The sequence below is a fragment of the Protomyctophum bolini genome (genome assembly GCF_963924005.1).
Source record: "Protomyctophum bolini genome assembly, chromosome: 5".
Lineage (NCBI taxonomy): Eukaryota > Metazoa > Chordata > Actinopteri > Myctophiformes > Myctophidae > Protomyctophum > Protomyctophum bolini.
Genome location: NC_137866.1, coordinates 14,930,086 through 14,946,439, shown reverse-complemented (window position 1 = coordinate 14,946,439; position 16,354 = coordinate 14,930,086). Strand labels below are relative to the sequence as shown.

Sequence of the window (16,354 nt, the reverse complement as noted above, 5' to 3'; positions counted from 1 at the left end):
TAAATAAATAAAAAACGCAGAAGACTTTAAACTAGGAAATGAAAACATAATGTATTTATATATATAAAAAGAATGTTTACTTAAGGTAATACAACCAAGTACGGCAAAACACCCATAAACATTAATGGAATGAGTTCTTCTGCAACCAGAAGGAGGGGAAATAGTGACACATCGACGAGAACTGCAGTCTTTTCATTACTTCCGCACCGGCTTCGTTTGCCGCGGCGGATGCTTGCCGCCTATAGAGCCGGTCGGCACTTGCCGCTCAAAGCATACATTGGCCTCACCGGGGGAGGGTGGCGGGACGCTACCGCGGGTCTAGTGGGGCTTCATGGGAAGCGGGTAGTAGCAGTGGTGGTGGTGGTGGTGAGTCGAAATCGGGCACGGGTCTAGCGAGGGGACGAGGGGTTCTCTTCTTCTCCGTGGCACGGTTTAGGGTCGTTTTGCATGCCGAGCCAAGCCAATCCAAGTCCAGATATGGATGGGGAGGCGTGGCCAGCCCTGGTCACCTGGGGAAGACCGCCAGCAGCGCGCAGAGCAGCGTGGCGGCCACGGACGGAAGCAGAGCCACAGCACCTCCACATTCCATGGAGTTCTCCTGGAGAGAGAGACCATGAGAGACAACAGAGAGACAACAGAGAGAGAGAGAGAGAGAGAGAGAGAACATGAGAGACAACAGAGAGAGAGAGACCATGAGAGACAACAGAGAGAGAGACCAGAGCACCTCCACACTCCATGGAGTTCTCCTGGAGAGACCATGAGAGACGAGAGAGAGACCTCTTAAGTCGTGATAACATAATGACACATACAAGTGTAAAGAAGAGGTCCTCCGTTACTTATACTTTGAACATTTATGCTTATTTTGTACCAGTACCAGTGTTTGATTGAATTATTTATATTGGCACAGCTTATGAACTTTAGTAATTTGCATAATTGCACAAAAAGGAAAAGCAGTCATGATTTTAATTAGTTTATTGAAAAGTATTAAAACATGTGAGCTTGTTTACTCATGTGTTTACTGATTATGTGTGCAAAATAAGCATAATGTGCAAAGTAGAGCACCTCTTCATAACAGCAAGTATCTGACAATACTGGATATAAAGTCACAATACCAACTTTGATGAGGCAGTATTGCTTGCTGTAATTTATGGTTTTCTTCATTTCCTGAAAAAATTACAATTTTGGAGACTGTAGAGATATTATTATATTATATTATATATAAATGAGCGGTTTGAGCTTGTAATGAACTTGTAATTCGCCCAAAATAAGGAACAAAGTGAGTCCATCATTTCAATAAGGGACACGTCTAAGTTTCCAAATGAAGCGACAGATTCTGTACTTCAAGGGACAGTTGGCATTGGCAACCCTAGTTCTACTGGGAATTTGGAAGCATTTTCTTTTCTTTTTTCCTTCTTTTCTTTTAGCAGAGCGCTTAGCATTTTCAGCCTGGAAATAAATGCATAAATGCTTTGGTTGGACAGACAGACAGACAGACAGACAGACAGACAGACAGACAGACAGACAGACAGACTTCCACTGTTTCCACACCTAAGCGCAAAACGGCCGACAGCCGCGGACAGTTGAAGCTGCGCACAGCTTCTTTTTCCGGGTTTTTAGACAGCTGGTGGATGGAAATTAAGCTCCACCTCCGCGGACGACTGACGTGGCGGAGAGCGTTTCTGGGAATCTGGCCATCGCGCAACTCGCCCGCGGAAGTGGATCTTCTTTTCCATCCACCAGCTGTCTAAAGACTCGGAAAAAGAAGCTGCACCCAGCCGAGAACGTGCGCGACTCTTTAGAAAGTGTGGCAGCACCGAGACAGTGTGTCTGGTGTGGGCGTGGCCTCACCTCAGGGTGGAAGGGGTGACAGGTGTCCGGGCGTCGCCGGTCCTTCTGGAACTTCAGTCGCTCACACTTGAGAGATTCATTATGTGAGGTCCAGGTTAAGGAACAAACACTCAGTGTACTTTTACTCAAGTACTGTACTTAACATTTTGAAGTACTTTTACTTCTACTCCACCACATCTCAGATCCAAATATTGTACTTTTACTCCAATATATTTACTTGAAAAGTAAAAGTAACTTTAGTGACTATAGTTACTTTTTTAATTTAGATTATTATTACAAAACATACACTAACCACATACATTATACACTAACCATACAATCTCACAATGCGCATTGTAGATACTAGATCGTCTATTTTCAGCATGCAATCAAGTGCAAAATCAGCCATTACAACACCATCAAGGCCTACCAAAATATTTTTTGGTCGACAACACCAACTGTAGATTTAGTCGACTATTAAATCAATATTTAGTTGATTAAAACTAGACTCAAACTATAACATTTCAGGTGACTAAAACAAAATGAAGTACTCCACAGTAAATGTACTCATTAAGAACCGTGTACTGAAGTACTCCACAGTAAATGTACTCATTGAGAACCGTGCACTGAAGTACTCCACAGTAAATGTACTCAGTTCCTTTCCATGGCATGGTCTACCTCCTTATTTATAATGGAAAGGACACGTGTTGTGGAGTGCACCGTGGTGGAAAGATGCCCTTGTTGAAGGCAGTGCTATTTTTGCTCACTGCAAGAGAGAAAGAGGAGGAAAAACTTGCTGCTGTTGCCGGGGAAGAAACCATGTATCTCCAAATTTCCCCTTTTTTATTTTTCATATTTACCACAGCACCATCTGGTGGATGGCTCAGGGCGCCATCCATCCTTCTACCCTAAGGGGGTACACAAGCACATGGCCGTTTATCCGTGCTCCTTCTCCTACCAAACCACACTGTTAGCACACATCTCTCCATGCAAAATAAAATCTGCACGCTAGAGTAGAGTGCGAGTAGAGTAGAGTGCGAGTAGAGTACGAGTGAGAGTAGAGTGTGAGTAGAGTGCAAGTAGAGTAGAGTGCGAGTAGAGTAGAGTAGAGTAGAGTAGAGTAGAGTAGAGTAGAGTAGAGTGCGAGTAGAGTAGAGTAGAGTGCGAGTAGAGTATAGTAGAGTGCGAGTAGAGTAGAGTGCGAGTAGAGTAGAGTAGAGTAGAATGCGAGTAGAGTGCGAGTAGAGTAGAGTAGAGTAGAGTGCGAGTGCGAGTAGAGTAGAGTAGAGTAGAGTAGAGAAGAGTAGAGTAGAGTGCGAGTAGAGTAGAGTAGAGTAGAGTAGAGTGTGAGTAGAGTGCGAGTAGAGTAGAGTAGAGTAGAGTGCGAGTAGAGTAGAGTGCGAGTAGAGTAGAGTGCGAGTAGAGTGCGAGTAGAGTGCAAGTAGAGTAGAGTGCGAGTAGAGTAGAGTAGAGTAGAGTAGAGTAGAGTAGAGTAGAGTAGAGTGCGAGTAGAGTAGAGTAGAGTGCGAGTAGAGTATAGTAGAGTGCGAGTAGAGTAGAGTGCGAGTAGAGTAGAGTAGAGTAGAATGCGAGTAGAGTGCGAGTAGAGTAGAGTAGAGTAGAGTGCGAGTGCGAGTAGAGTAGAGTAGAGTAGAGTAGAGAAGAGTAGAGTAGAGTGCGAGTAGAGTAGAGTAGAGTAGAGTAGAGTGTGAGTAGAGTGCGAGTAGAGTAGAGTAGAGTAGAGTGCGAGTAGAGTAGAGTGCGAGTAGAGTAGAGTGCGAGTAGAGTGCGAGTAGAGTGCGAGTACACTCAGTAGGCGTTCGGGTTATGATGACGATGTCACGCGCATAGCCTCTACTCTACACAGCATACAATTTGACACTACAGTCTCTGAGTATCTGTGCTGTCTGCTATTGATCAGCCTCTGCCATGCACTGTGTGGGCTCTGGTGAAACACCCTGGTCCATCTGTTGGAGCCTCAACTTCAGATCTCATCCACCACATTTTCACCACTTCTCTTTCATCTAGTGACGACGGGGTGGGTAGGGTGACGTATGTGTGTGTGTGTGTTGGGGAGGGGGGGGGGGGGGAGGGGGGGACTCCTCCCCGGAAAAAAAGCCTTGCCGCAAAATTAAAACGGTCCCCCTCACTTGTTCCCGTCGCTGCAGCTTAGTCGGTGGTGGACACTAAACTATTCTCTAGTCATAACGCTGCTGACACTGGAATCCACACAGTGGAAAGAGCTCTCTCTCTCTCTCTCTTTCTCTTCAAACTCATGACAGGCTAATTCTGTTGTCCTCCACTATGAGGAAGAAACCTCAGACCCCCCAGTGAGTCACTAGACCTGGCCACTAGAACACTATCCCGGGGACAAACGTTGGGAGGGCAAACTCCCCCGGAGGTCATTTTTGTCTCCCACTCTGCAGTTCTGTGGACGTCTATTATGGACCCCCAACTGGCTACATCAAGAGAGTAACCGTGGAAAAGGTCACTTACCAAAAAACGACCATTGGACTGCTATCATATTATATTACACCACTACACTGCATTTATCTTAACATTCTGATACCATGCACTATATATCATTGTTATACCATATTATATTATCTTACACCATTACATTTATTATTATTGCTATATATTGCTACTATTTGTATTTGCCTGTATCTCCTTCTCTCCCTATTCTTGTCTCTATTTCTCTCCCCAGACACGGTCGAGGCAGATGGCCGGGTTCTGCTTGACGTTTCTTCTTAAGGGAGAGTTTTTCGTTACCACTGTGGGTGGGATCTCTGTCGGTCCATTGCTCATGCAAAGTGTCTTGAGACAACTTGTAGTGATTTGACACTTTAATGAAATTGTATTTAATTGAAAATAGCCGATCTACAAGCCCACAACGCATGGCGATGCCACGACAACGACGATAATATGCTTGATCCGCCTCCCCCCCGCGACCTCTGGCATCCAATCGTTGGCGGCCACCGGGCCTCCTCGTTCAATGGGTAAAAAGGATATACATGATCTCGATGGGGACCATGGTGACGGGCTCGATCATGCTGCAGTCACACTTGTTGTCCGTCACCACCATGAATAGATTACTGCTGGGGATCTGCTGGATCACAAAGGATCTGCCGAGAGAGAGACAGAGAGAGAGAGGGAGACAGACAGAGAGCGAGAGAGAGAGAGAGAGAGAGAGAGAGAGAGAGAATCTGAAATCCCAGTTGAATAGAATTGTGTACGTGACCCAATGAATATTGCATGGCTTCATAAAAAAAAAAAAAAAAAAAAAAAAAAAACAGATGTCCACAGGCTGATTAGAACACAGGAATTGGTCTATGTTGTGTAGATGAAGGGGGAAATTTGACAACATTTTGTCTTGATGACAGAAGTTTGAACTGTGCCATTATAAACAACATAATAAAGAGTTAGTGAGTTACTGTACATTATGAAATCCACAATCCCTCAGAACTCTGCTCAGCCGTTTCCAATAATAATTTGTTAATGAGTTCCTTTCTCTCAAGTTCAGTCGATTCTGTTTCTATGGCTTATTGCACGCTTTGCACATTGCGTTCGTCATTAGGACCAGAGCACTGCACAGTAGTGCGAAGCCCTATTGAAATCGCAATGATTATTATTATTTTATCCACAATGAATCGCATTCTGTAGGCTACTACTGCACTGCTAACAAACGTGTTAATACGGTATTCAAACAATCAATCAGAGAGAGAGAGAGAGAGAGAGAGAGAGAGAGAGAGAGAGAAAGAGACATACTGTACACTGTACAGAGACAGAGATAAAAGAAAAAGGACCACTCTCTGAGGAAGGCTTGACACCAAAAGGCGTCCGTGTTTGCTATATCTGTCTGTGTGCCTTAATACTATGAATAAAAAGTACCAGAAGGACTTTGGAGTGCTGGCTATTTCTTTCTTACAAAGAGAGAGAGAGAGAGAGAGAGAGAGAGAGAGAGAGAGAGACATAGATACAGAGAGAGAGAGACAGAAAGAGAGATACGGAGAGACAGAAAGATGGGGGGTTGGCGAGCAGACAAGGAGACTATAGGAGAGTATAGGCTTGACGTACATTTCCATGTGTGTCAGTGGATTTGTGTTACCAATGTTCACATTCCCTCTCAGGGGGGGTTGTGGGGGTGGACGGAGGGGGGGTGGTTGGACATGTGTCAAGAAGATGACTTGTGTCTCTGCCAGCTGTCAATAAACACACTCTATGCACTGAGACAGAAAGACAGGCAGACAGGACAGAATATGCAACAAACATGCATGCACACACACACACACACACACACACACACACACACACACACAGGGCGGGGGGTTTCTTTCCACTTTCTCGTCTCTTCATCTCATCTCCTGTACTCTCTCTCTCTCTCTCTCTCTCTCTCTCTCGCCCCTCCCCCCCCCCCCCCCCCCCCCCCCCGTTTCATCCCATCACGGGGCGAGCACCAATGAAGTGTCGCGGAATATAAAACACTCCAAAAAGGGGAGACAAATGGGAACCACACTTTTTGGGTTCCCCCCAGACTCAGAGCTCCCCCCCCCCCCCCCTCTATGGTATGGCTGTAGTTTTTACTGGACCCAGAGATCAGGGCCTCATGGCTGGGCCTGATTTATGACCCGGGCCCAGGGCTTTATGAAGAGGAGAAGGCCGTAAAGATGATCTCTTCTTTTTCTCTCACTCTCTCTCTTTCTTTATCTCTAACTCTCTCCCCGAAAAAAACCCCAACCCCCTCTCTTCTCTTCTCGGCCGGGTGATTTATAGCGCTCACTGCGAGGCATATATCAGGACTTGTATGAAGGCATGCACCTATGCACATGTCTGCACACACACACACACACACACACACACACACACACCACACACACAGACACACAGACACAGACACAGACACACACACACACACACACACACACACACACACACACACACACACACACACACACACACACACACACACACACACACACACACACACACACACACACACACACACACACACACACACACACACACACACACACACACACACACACACACACACACACACACACACACACACACACACACACACACACACACGGCTGGACAAATCCCATCTCTTGAAAGGAGGACAGGAACTATGACCGAGTGGGAGAGACCTGACGGATACGGACAGGCGAGCTATCTTCCAGGCATATCTCCATCTCGTACTGAAGTGAAAAGCCACGTCTTGACATAATCCTAGAAACACAGCCGTGCCGCCATTTTATGTACCACAACTAACAGTGGTTTACAAAGGTTTTTCTTTTTCTTTTTTAGCTCAAGACCCCAGTGTACTAGTGTAGACACTGTGTAGTGTCTTCCCACGGGACCCAAACATTAAAAAAAATAAAAAAGGTATTGTCCACAAATCTTACTTTTTTCCACTTACTTTCATCCACTCAACCTGTTTTGGGCATGTCATTTTATTGTTAAGATAGTATTTTTATTTAAGTTACAAAAAAAAGTGCCGTATCGCGTTGTATCACAACACATTGATTGTGATTGTCATAGATTGGCAATTTCCGCCATGTCGTGTGTGCGAGAACTATTATGTGTGCATGCGTGTGCAACAATTTACTTACTTTGCCAACTTTAATTAGGCATTTAGCAGACCCTCTCATCCAACGTGCAAAGTAAACACATTTACAGTACATTGAATGCAGAGAGACAGTAATCTATACTCTAGTCTATAGGGTCACATAGAATGCAGTGAGACATTGTAGCGCCTCAGTAAACTATAGGATCACATAGAATGCAGTGAGACATTGTAGCGCCTCAGTAAACTATAGGATCACATAGAATGCAGTGAGACATTGTAGCGCCTCAGTAAACTATAGGATCACATAGAATGCAGAGAGACAGTGTAGTGTCTCAGTAAACTATAGGATCACATAGAATGCAGTGAGACATTGTAGCGCCTCAGTAAACTATAGGATCACATAGAATGCAGTGAGACATTGTAGCGCCTCAGTAAACTATAGGATCACATAGAATGCAGTGAGACATTGTAGCGCCTCAGTAAACTATAGGATCACATAGAATGCAGTGAGACATTGTAGCGCCTCAGTAAACTATAGGATCACATAGAATGCAGTGAGACATTGTAGCGCCTCAGTAAACTATAGGATCACATAGAATGCAGTGAGACATTGTAGCGCCTCAGTAAACTATAGGATCACATAGAATGCAGTGAGACATTGTAGCGCCTCAGTAAACTATAGGATCACATAGAATGCAGTGAGACATTGTAGCGCCTCAGTAAACTATAGGATCACATAGAATGCAGTGAGACATTGTAGCGCCTCAGTAAACTATAGGATCACATAGAATGCAGTGAGACATTGTAGCGCCTCAGTAAACTTTAGGATCACATAGAATGCAGTGAGACATTGTAGCGCCTCAGTAAACTATAGGATCACATAGAATGCAGTGAGACATTGTAGCGTCTCAGTAAACTATAGGATCACATAGAATGCAGTGAGACATTGTAGCGCCTCAGTAAACTATAGGATCACATAGAATGCAGTGAGACATTGTAGCGCCTCAGTAAACTATAGGATCACATAGAATGCAGTGAGACATTGTAGCGCCTCAGTAAACTATAGGATCACATAGAATGCAGTGAGACATTGTAGCGCCTCAGTAAACTATAGGATCACATAGAATGCAGTGAGACATTGTAGCGCCTCAGTAAACTATAGGATCACATAGAATGCAGTGAGACATTGTAGCGCCTCAGTAAACTATAGGATCACATAGAATGCAGTGAGACATTGTAGCGCCTCAGTAAACTATAGGATCACATAGAATGCAGTGAGACATTGTAGCGCCTCAGTAAACTATAGGATCACATAGAATGCAGTGAGACATTGTAGCGCCTCAGTAAACTATAGGATCACATAGAATGCAGTGAGACATTGTAGCGCCTCAGTAAACTATAGGATCACATAGAATGCAGAGAGACAGTGTAGTGTCTCAGTAAACTATAGGATCACATAGAATGCAGTGAGACATTGTAGCGCCTCAGTAAACTATAGGATCACATAGAATGCAGTGAGACATTGTAGCGCCTCAGTAAACTATAGGATCACATAGAATGCAGTGAGACATTGTAGCGCCTCAGTAAACTATAGGATCACATAGAATGCAGTGAGACATTGTAGCGCCTCAGTAAACTATAGGATCACATAGAATGCAGTGAGACATTGTAGCGCCTCAGTAAACTATAGGATCACATAGAATGCAGTGAGACATTGTAGCGCCTCAGTAAACTATAGGATCACATAGAATGCAGTGAGACATTGTAGCGCCTCAGTAAACTATAGGATCACATAGAATGCAGTGAGACATTGTAGCGCCTCAGTAAACTATAGGATCACATAGAATGCAGTGAGACATTGTAGCGCCTCAGTAAACTATAGGATCACATAGAATGCAGTGAGACATTGTAGCGCCTCAGTAAACTATAGGATCACATAGAATGCAGTGAGACATTGTAGCGCCTCAGTAAACTATAGGATCACATAGAATGCAGTGAGACATTGTAGCGTCTCAGTAAACTATAGGATCACATAGAATGCAGTGAGACATTGTAGCGTCTCAGTAAACTATAGGATCACATAGAATGCAGTGAGACATTGTAGCGCCTCAGTAAACTATAGGATCACATAGAATGCAGTGAGACATTGTAGCGCCTCAGTAAACTATAGGATCACATAGAATGCAGTGAGACATTGTAGCGCCTCAGTAAACTATAGGATCACATAGAATGCAGTGAGACATTGTAGCGCCTCAGTAAACTATAGGATCACATAGAATGCAGTGAGACATTGTAGCGCCTCAGTAAACTATAGGATCACATAGAATGCAGTGAGACATTGTAGCGCCTCAGTAAACTATAGGATCACATAGAATGCAGTGAGACATTGTAGCGCCTCAGTAAACTATAGGATCACATAGAAAACCAAAGTCAAACCAAGAATAGTCCGATCTGGCCCAGAATATCACCTGATTTCAACCAGCATAAATTCTGCCCACTAAGACAGACGTCCTGGATGAATCAGAGAGAGTCCGAATGAGGCCAGATTAACTTTAAGTAATAAATCATAACTAGTCAGATCTGGCCCAGAATAGATATCTATCTATCTTCTATCTATCTATAAATAAATAAATGCAAGTCTCTGTACGTCTGTCTGTGTGTAATGGTGTTCCACACCACCGCAGGGGGTGCAGTGCCTGGTGTCGAGTCAGTCGGACCCCCAGTCCAGCCCCAAAAGTCCTCTGCCCGGGCTCTGGACCGGGCCCCTGCCCAGGCATGCCTGACACAGAACTCCATAAATATCCTTTTCTGACATCACAATGTCTGACAAAGAACTCCATTTATGGGCATAAAAATATATTCAACGCAGTGCAGTGCCCACGGGCACTGTACCCTAGTTATTTCAACTGGTGAAGACGTCCTAGAAATGACGTAAAGATCACCCCCATATGGACTGTGATCTGGCTTAGTCCTGAACGTCACCAAAGAACGTCATAATAATGCTATCCTGATGTAATTTGTCTTAAACTATACTAAATGCTATCCTGACGTCATTTGTCTGAAACTATACTATAGGATCACAGGTTTAACAAAAGACAAAGCCTGCTTGGGAACCGACCACATCTCACCATGACAAGCAGCAGCAACCCGACAAGGGAGAGCAGCCCGTATCATGCCGCTACAAACCAACCCAGGCAGAGCCAATTCCAATCAGGCTGAATTAGGATCTGCTGGTGGTTAATAGTGCGCGCTCTCACCCGGAGCGCAGCGCAGCACCGCTCTGACAGAAAGCACAGCGCAGCACACAAGTGCGGAATGTCCTGCAGGTTTGAGTAAATGGTCACACCCGCCTCGCGACTTTCCCTACTCGCAGGACTCTGGGGGATGAGGATTTACTATTCTGTCCACATCGGGTTGCAACTCTAACGGAGTTCAGTCGGCTATAAGCAAACTTTGCAACATCTCGACGCGGCAACTTGTGCGCTTTAGCTCAATTGGTGGTGGCTCTCGTGGCTCAAGTTCGCTTGAGACAGTGCCCCTCCGTCGTGGTCTAAAACTGTACTTTTTTAAAGATTCCGCACTAGCCGCAGCGTAGCTTTGCACAGCGTAGCTTTGCACAGCACAGCACAGCACAGCACAGCACAGCACAGCACACAGCTCTGATAGAAAGCAGAGCTGCGCGGTCCTGGAAGAAAGACTTAAACACATCCTGACAGCACAGCTGCTGGCCTTGAACAAACCCAGAGCGCATGCAGACAGTGCACGCACACACACATGCACGCACATACGCACATATCATCTTTGTCGGGAAGAAACCTATTATCTCCCATATTTTAACTGTTTTTCACAAATGAACGCCCTGCGTGAACACACCCCAGCGCCCTGCGTGAACACACCCCAGCGCCCTGCGTGAACACACCCCGGCGTCACATAAAAGCATCAAAAGTAGCAGATGCACAAGCTGCAGTTTCGAGCTTGTAGATCTGCTACCTTTGATCTGTTTTTTTATTTGAATCCTGAAAAGTAACAGTTTTGACACATATAAGGTTTCCACCTGACAGACAATATGCTGCTGTATGCATAGTGTGCACATACAGTACAGTACATTCATGCACGCACGCGCACACACAGTATATGTATTAGGTACGCGCACACATACAGTACGTCGAACATGTCTGTGTGTTTTCACTGCTAGTGAGGAGCCCACACCGGGAGGACGCCGTAGACTAGAGCCTCTTTGTGTGTGTGTGTGTGCATACTTTCATATTTGTAGACTAGCACACACATCACAAGTGCATACACACCCTGGCGCAGACGCACGCGCATACACACACAGTGAAGATGTGAGCCAGCAGACAGACAGAGAACAGAGACATGCAGGGTGTGAGTCAGACGAGAGATAGTGAAGGATGGAAGACGGACGGACGGACAGACAGACTTTTTTAAGCCCCCTTTTCTCCCCGAATGTAGTCGTTATGACAGTTCATTCCTGCCCACGTGCAGTGCTGTGTGTTGTCACTGAACAGCTGCCAGAGAGAGGAGCCCCCACAGGGAGGACGCAGACTAGCCTCCATGACAGACCTCCCACCCAACACTCCCTGCTGACAGGTCAGTATGTGACAGACCTCTCACCCAACACTCCCTGCTGACAGGTCAGTATGTGACAGACCTCTCACCCAACACTCCCTGCTGACAGGTCAGTACGTGACAGACCTCTCACCCAACACTCCCTGCTGACAGGTCAGTACGTGACAGACCTCTCACCCAACACTCCCTGCTGACAGGTCAGTACGTGACAGACCTCCCACCCAACACTCCCTGCCGACAGTATGTGCAGTGACAACTATCACCCTCCTCCCCCAGGAGTTATGACACTCCACTGCCGCTCCGTTCCGCGGCCGACGCCGCAACTGCCGAGACATGTGTTGCCAGTTAAAAATCACCCATGTCTTCCCTGTGAGGTTAGGGTATCAGCGTCGCTGGTTAAAACCCACCCATAGCTCTTGACATGCGAATCAGCCGTGTCTTCCATGGGAGGTATAGGGTACGGGTGAGGTTATGGGGTAGGGTGTCGCACTGATGGTGCCGCCGAGAAACACTGCCACAGGTATGGTCGGCAATTGGTGGCGAGTGACTCCGCGGCATCAGCCACTGGCGGTAAATGCACTCGCTCTCCCTATGAGTTTCTTCCAGCGGTGAAATGTCCCTTCAAGTACACAGTACTATGAGTATTGAGTACACATACTTACTTTACACCACTGGAGATACGTGAAAGGTCTGAGAACCACTGTCTGAACGGAGCTAGTGGAGATGCTGCTGGCAACCCTCGCCTCTCTTTATAAACACACGACACACAATCCACCACTATTCTATCTCCACCGTCTGTGGCTACGTAGTGCGTATCAGCACCGTGGTGTCAGCAAGGCAAACTAAACGGCCCAGACATCTCAAGCCCCACGAGAGGAGGCCGGTTGGAAAGCGTTTTCGTTGCTGTCGGGGCATAAACCTCCACATGAAAACGTGTTTGTGTTTTTCCACAAAATAACGCCCTACTTGATCATCACTACAGCGTCACTCAGAAGCATCAATAGTAGCTAAAGATATGGTGCCAAGCGACGCCTTTTGAGCATGTAGATCTGCTATTTTTGCAATGTTTCGAATCACGTAAAATAACAGTTTTGGACATAATGGTTTCCACCTGACAGACGATTTCCAGCTTAGAATGACTTAATGTAATGAAGTTCCAAGCGTAATTTTGGTGACATTCTGCTTTCTATCTTGGCTGCAGGATGGATGTGCCCATGCAGAGTATTGGGGGTATTGCTTGTTTTGGTGTCTCTTGCTTTTCCCAAATAGAAGACTGTATTTTCGTTGTGATCTTGACCTTTTAATCGCCGGCAGTGATCTCAAAGAACTGGCAGTGAGACCCGTGCTGGCCATGTCGTTTTTGCCACATAATTTTGCACAAAGCTTTAGTGTTTGACTTGGGTCAGGAGCGATCCAGGTTTTTAAATTTGGGGTGTTCGAGCCATATAAGCTCAAAAACAAACAATGACACAATTTCACACTTTTTTTCTCCACCCTTTAAGTCTACCAGACTAACGTTAGTGCTGTTTTGATGTCGACTCAGAAACAATTGCCTAACTGCAGTGAATGCAATAATAATACAGGGCAGCCCTTTGCTTGAATTAGACATGTTGCCCAGATTGAAAGCTGACATCCAGAGAGCTCTCACAAGAAAGCTTAGGTCAGTCAAGGTTCTCAAACTTGTTTGGCTTCTGCTTGTTCTGTGCTTTTTTTATATTGTTAAACGCTTCAGCAGATCAGCAGGTTCACGCACAGTTTGTTAATGATTTATGATCATTAATGGCATGTTGCCCCCGCGCCCCGATACGCATAAGCGGTTTGAAGATGGATGGATGGAAAGGCATAAAAAGTATTTACAATAACAAAATAAAAATAAATACCCGTCATTTCCCTCTATATACCAGCCGCTTATCAGCCACTGGAGTAGTGTGGTGGTGTTTGCAGTTTAAGTATCAATACTGCAATGTAGAAACGCAGTAAACAAAATGTACTTGAGTAAAAGTATGCTATATATTTTTTTCATGGCTCAGCAGTGGGTCCCGGGCCACATGTTGAGAATCCCTGGCCTATATTAGTGGACCTTCGTCAGAGCATTTTTCAAACTTGACTTATCGTCACAATTAGCAAAAGTCTTTGTCAAAAGGCCTTGTGTCGTGTGTAATTCAGCAATTATCGATTTTAACGGCTTCAGCTGGTTGCAAATAAAGCCAGACTCTTTGCTATAAACGCAAAGCGATGTTTTTGCAATTGCTGCAGTTCTCCCGTTTCCTACAGACAGTATAGGACAGCAGGAACCCAACGTTCTGTTCTTGAACCGCTTATCGTAGGAGGAGGAAACTCGTATCTCCATGGATAGACTTCGTCATTCAAGAGTAGCACAAAAGCAAGGAAAATATCCCATCTACCAGTGGTGGAAAGTAATCAAGTACTGTACATGTACTCAACTACTGTACTTATCAGTATTATTTTGAGGTACTGTAGGCTACTTTTACTTTACTGGGTTATTTCCGCTTTTCAGTACCACATCTCAGAGGCAAATATTGTACTTTTACTCCACCACAATTATTTGAATACTTTAGTTACTAGTTACTTTGTACTATAAATTATTATAAAACATACATTAACCACTTTAGCCCATATAAGCCATTTGAAATTAGCCGATCTACAAGTTCACAATGCGCCATGTTGTGAGCTTGTATAGAGCTGGTATTTTCAAACATTTTAGTACGTTTACTTTTGGTACATTAAGTAGCCTTATTTTGACGCCAATATTACTTGTAACAGAGTATTGTTATATTGTGGTATTGTTACTTTTTCCTAAGTACAATATCTGAGTACTTTTTCCACCAATTGTGAAAAAACTACAATCAGCTCACAATGCGCCACACTGCAACATGCACATTGTGAGATCATGATGGCTAATGGCCATTTTCAAATAATAATGAAAATAGGATTTCTTATGACATACAGGGTTTCCTCGCGACAGGAACATTATACAACTCCCATAGTGAACAATTGGTTGAGGCATATGAAATTAGAGGAAGAAAAAAAATATTCAGGGGAGACCACAGGGTTTCTGAGATGACTACTATTTGAGTCTGTGGGTAAGAATGTTGTTAAAAGCTCATAAGACTACAGCGTTTGCTGACTAAGAGCAAAGGAAATTATAAAAATGTTGTTTAATATGGCCCAGAAAATGACATGTGGTGGGTGTGCAATTGTTTTCACAATTCAGCATTTGATAAGCCCAAAGGAGATCGGTATAGTAACAAATAAAAGTTTATGGCTTTTTAAACCTAATTATTTAACAATAATATTTGTAGCCAGAGTGTAATTTCTTCAGGCTTTTCAACCTTTATTTCACAGTCGGTTGAGAGACAGGAAACATGAAAAGACAGTAGTAGCAGCAGTCGCTATCAAGCCTGGCTATTTTTGCAACAGCAAGTGACAATACAGCAATGTGTGTGGGGGGAGGAATCAATTGGCATAACGACTACATTGGGGAGGAAAAAGGGGTGGATCACTGTGAAAAATAATATTCCATGATTTTTCAAAGGTTAGTGTAAACGCCCAGAATAGAGCACCGAAGTCTGACGTGAATATCGCTAGAGGGCACTAAGTCCACAGGTTTGTGTATTTATTAATTTGTAATCCCCAGGCATAGGTGGATCTTAGAAGAACTGTGTTTAAAAAATAAACAAATCATCTCCGCAGTTTCACTCATGGATATTTTTGGACCACAATTCTAATAGACGATTTTAAGATGACCCAATGTTTATTCTCAATTGAGAAAAACTTCTGCGAACCCGTTGGAACCAGGGGATGATCAGTGGCTGGCAAGGGTAGCTATAGACCAGTGGTTCCCAAACCTTTTCATGTCAAGGACCCCCAAATTGACACCAATTAGCCCGCGGACCCCCATTTGAAAAGATATGCCAGTCGCCCCCATAAGAGGAGATTTTTACGGCTCTAGCAGAGATTCTCAACCTGTTTAATTTCAAATACCTGCAGTTTGACATGCATTAGTCTACGGACCCCCATTTAATGGCATTTCTATCTCTGGGACCCCTCATTTATATTGTAAAATCAATGTTAATCTAATTGTACAAATGCAACCATTTCCATATACACTCTCAGAGTTAACAGACCCATAAGGGTCCATTTGGTTCGAAACTATCATTTTGGTGAGGACCCCCTGGAACTGACGTCACTGTCAGTAGAGGGCGCCAGTCCACAGGTTTGTGTACTTTTTATTTGCATTGTAATCCCCATAGGGGGAGTTTAGATCGCCTCATATAAGAACTGTGTTTGAAAAATAAACCGATCATCGCGGCCTTTTCACTCATATGGATATGAAGCATCGACAAA

At 44.5% G+C, this 16,354-nt stretch overlaps 1 protein-coding gene across 1 annotated transcript in view; it reads right to left on the bottom strand.

Moving 5' to 3' along the window:
- Window positions 1-505: 505 nt before the first annotated feature.
- The window catches only part of cacna2d3a (calcium channel, voltage-dependent, alpha 2/delta subunit 3a), a gene marked incomplete at both ends in the record, with an annotated part of 220,647 nt that continues 204,798 nt past the window's right edge, over window positions 506-16,354 (bottom strand). The window contains 3 exons of the mRNA XM_080764041.1: window positions 506-598; window positions 1,849-1,957; window positions 4,842-4,952. Of these exons, the coding sequence (XP_080620167.1) occupies window positions 506-598; window positions 1,849-1,957; window positions 4,842-4,952 (313 nt within the window). The remainder of the gene's footprint in view (window positions 599-1,848; window positions 1,958-4,841; window positions 4,953-16,354) is intronic.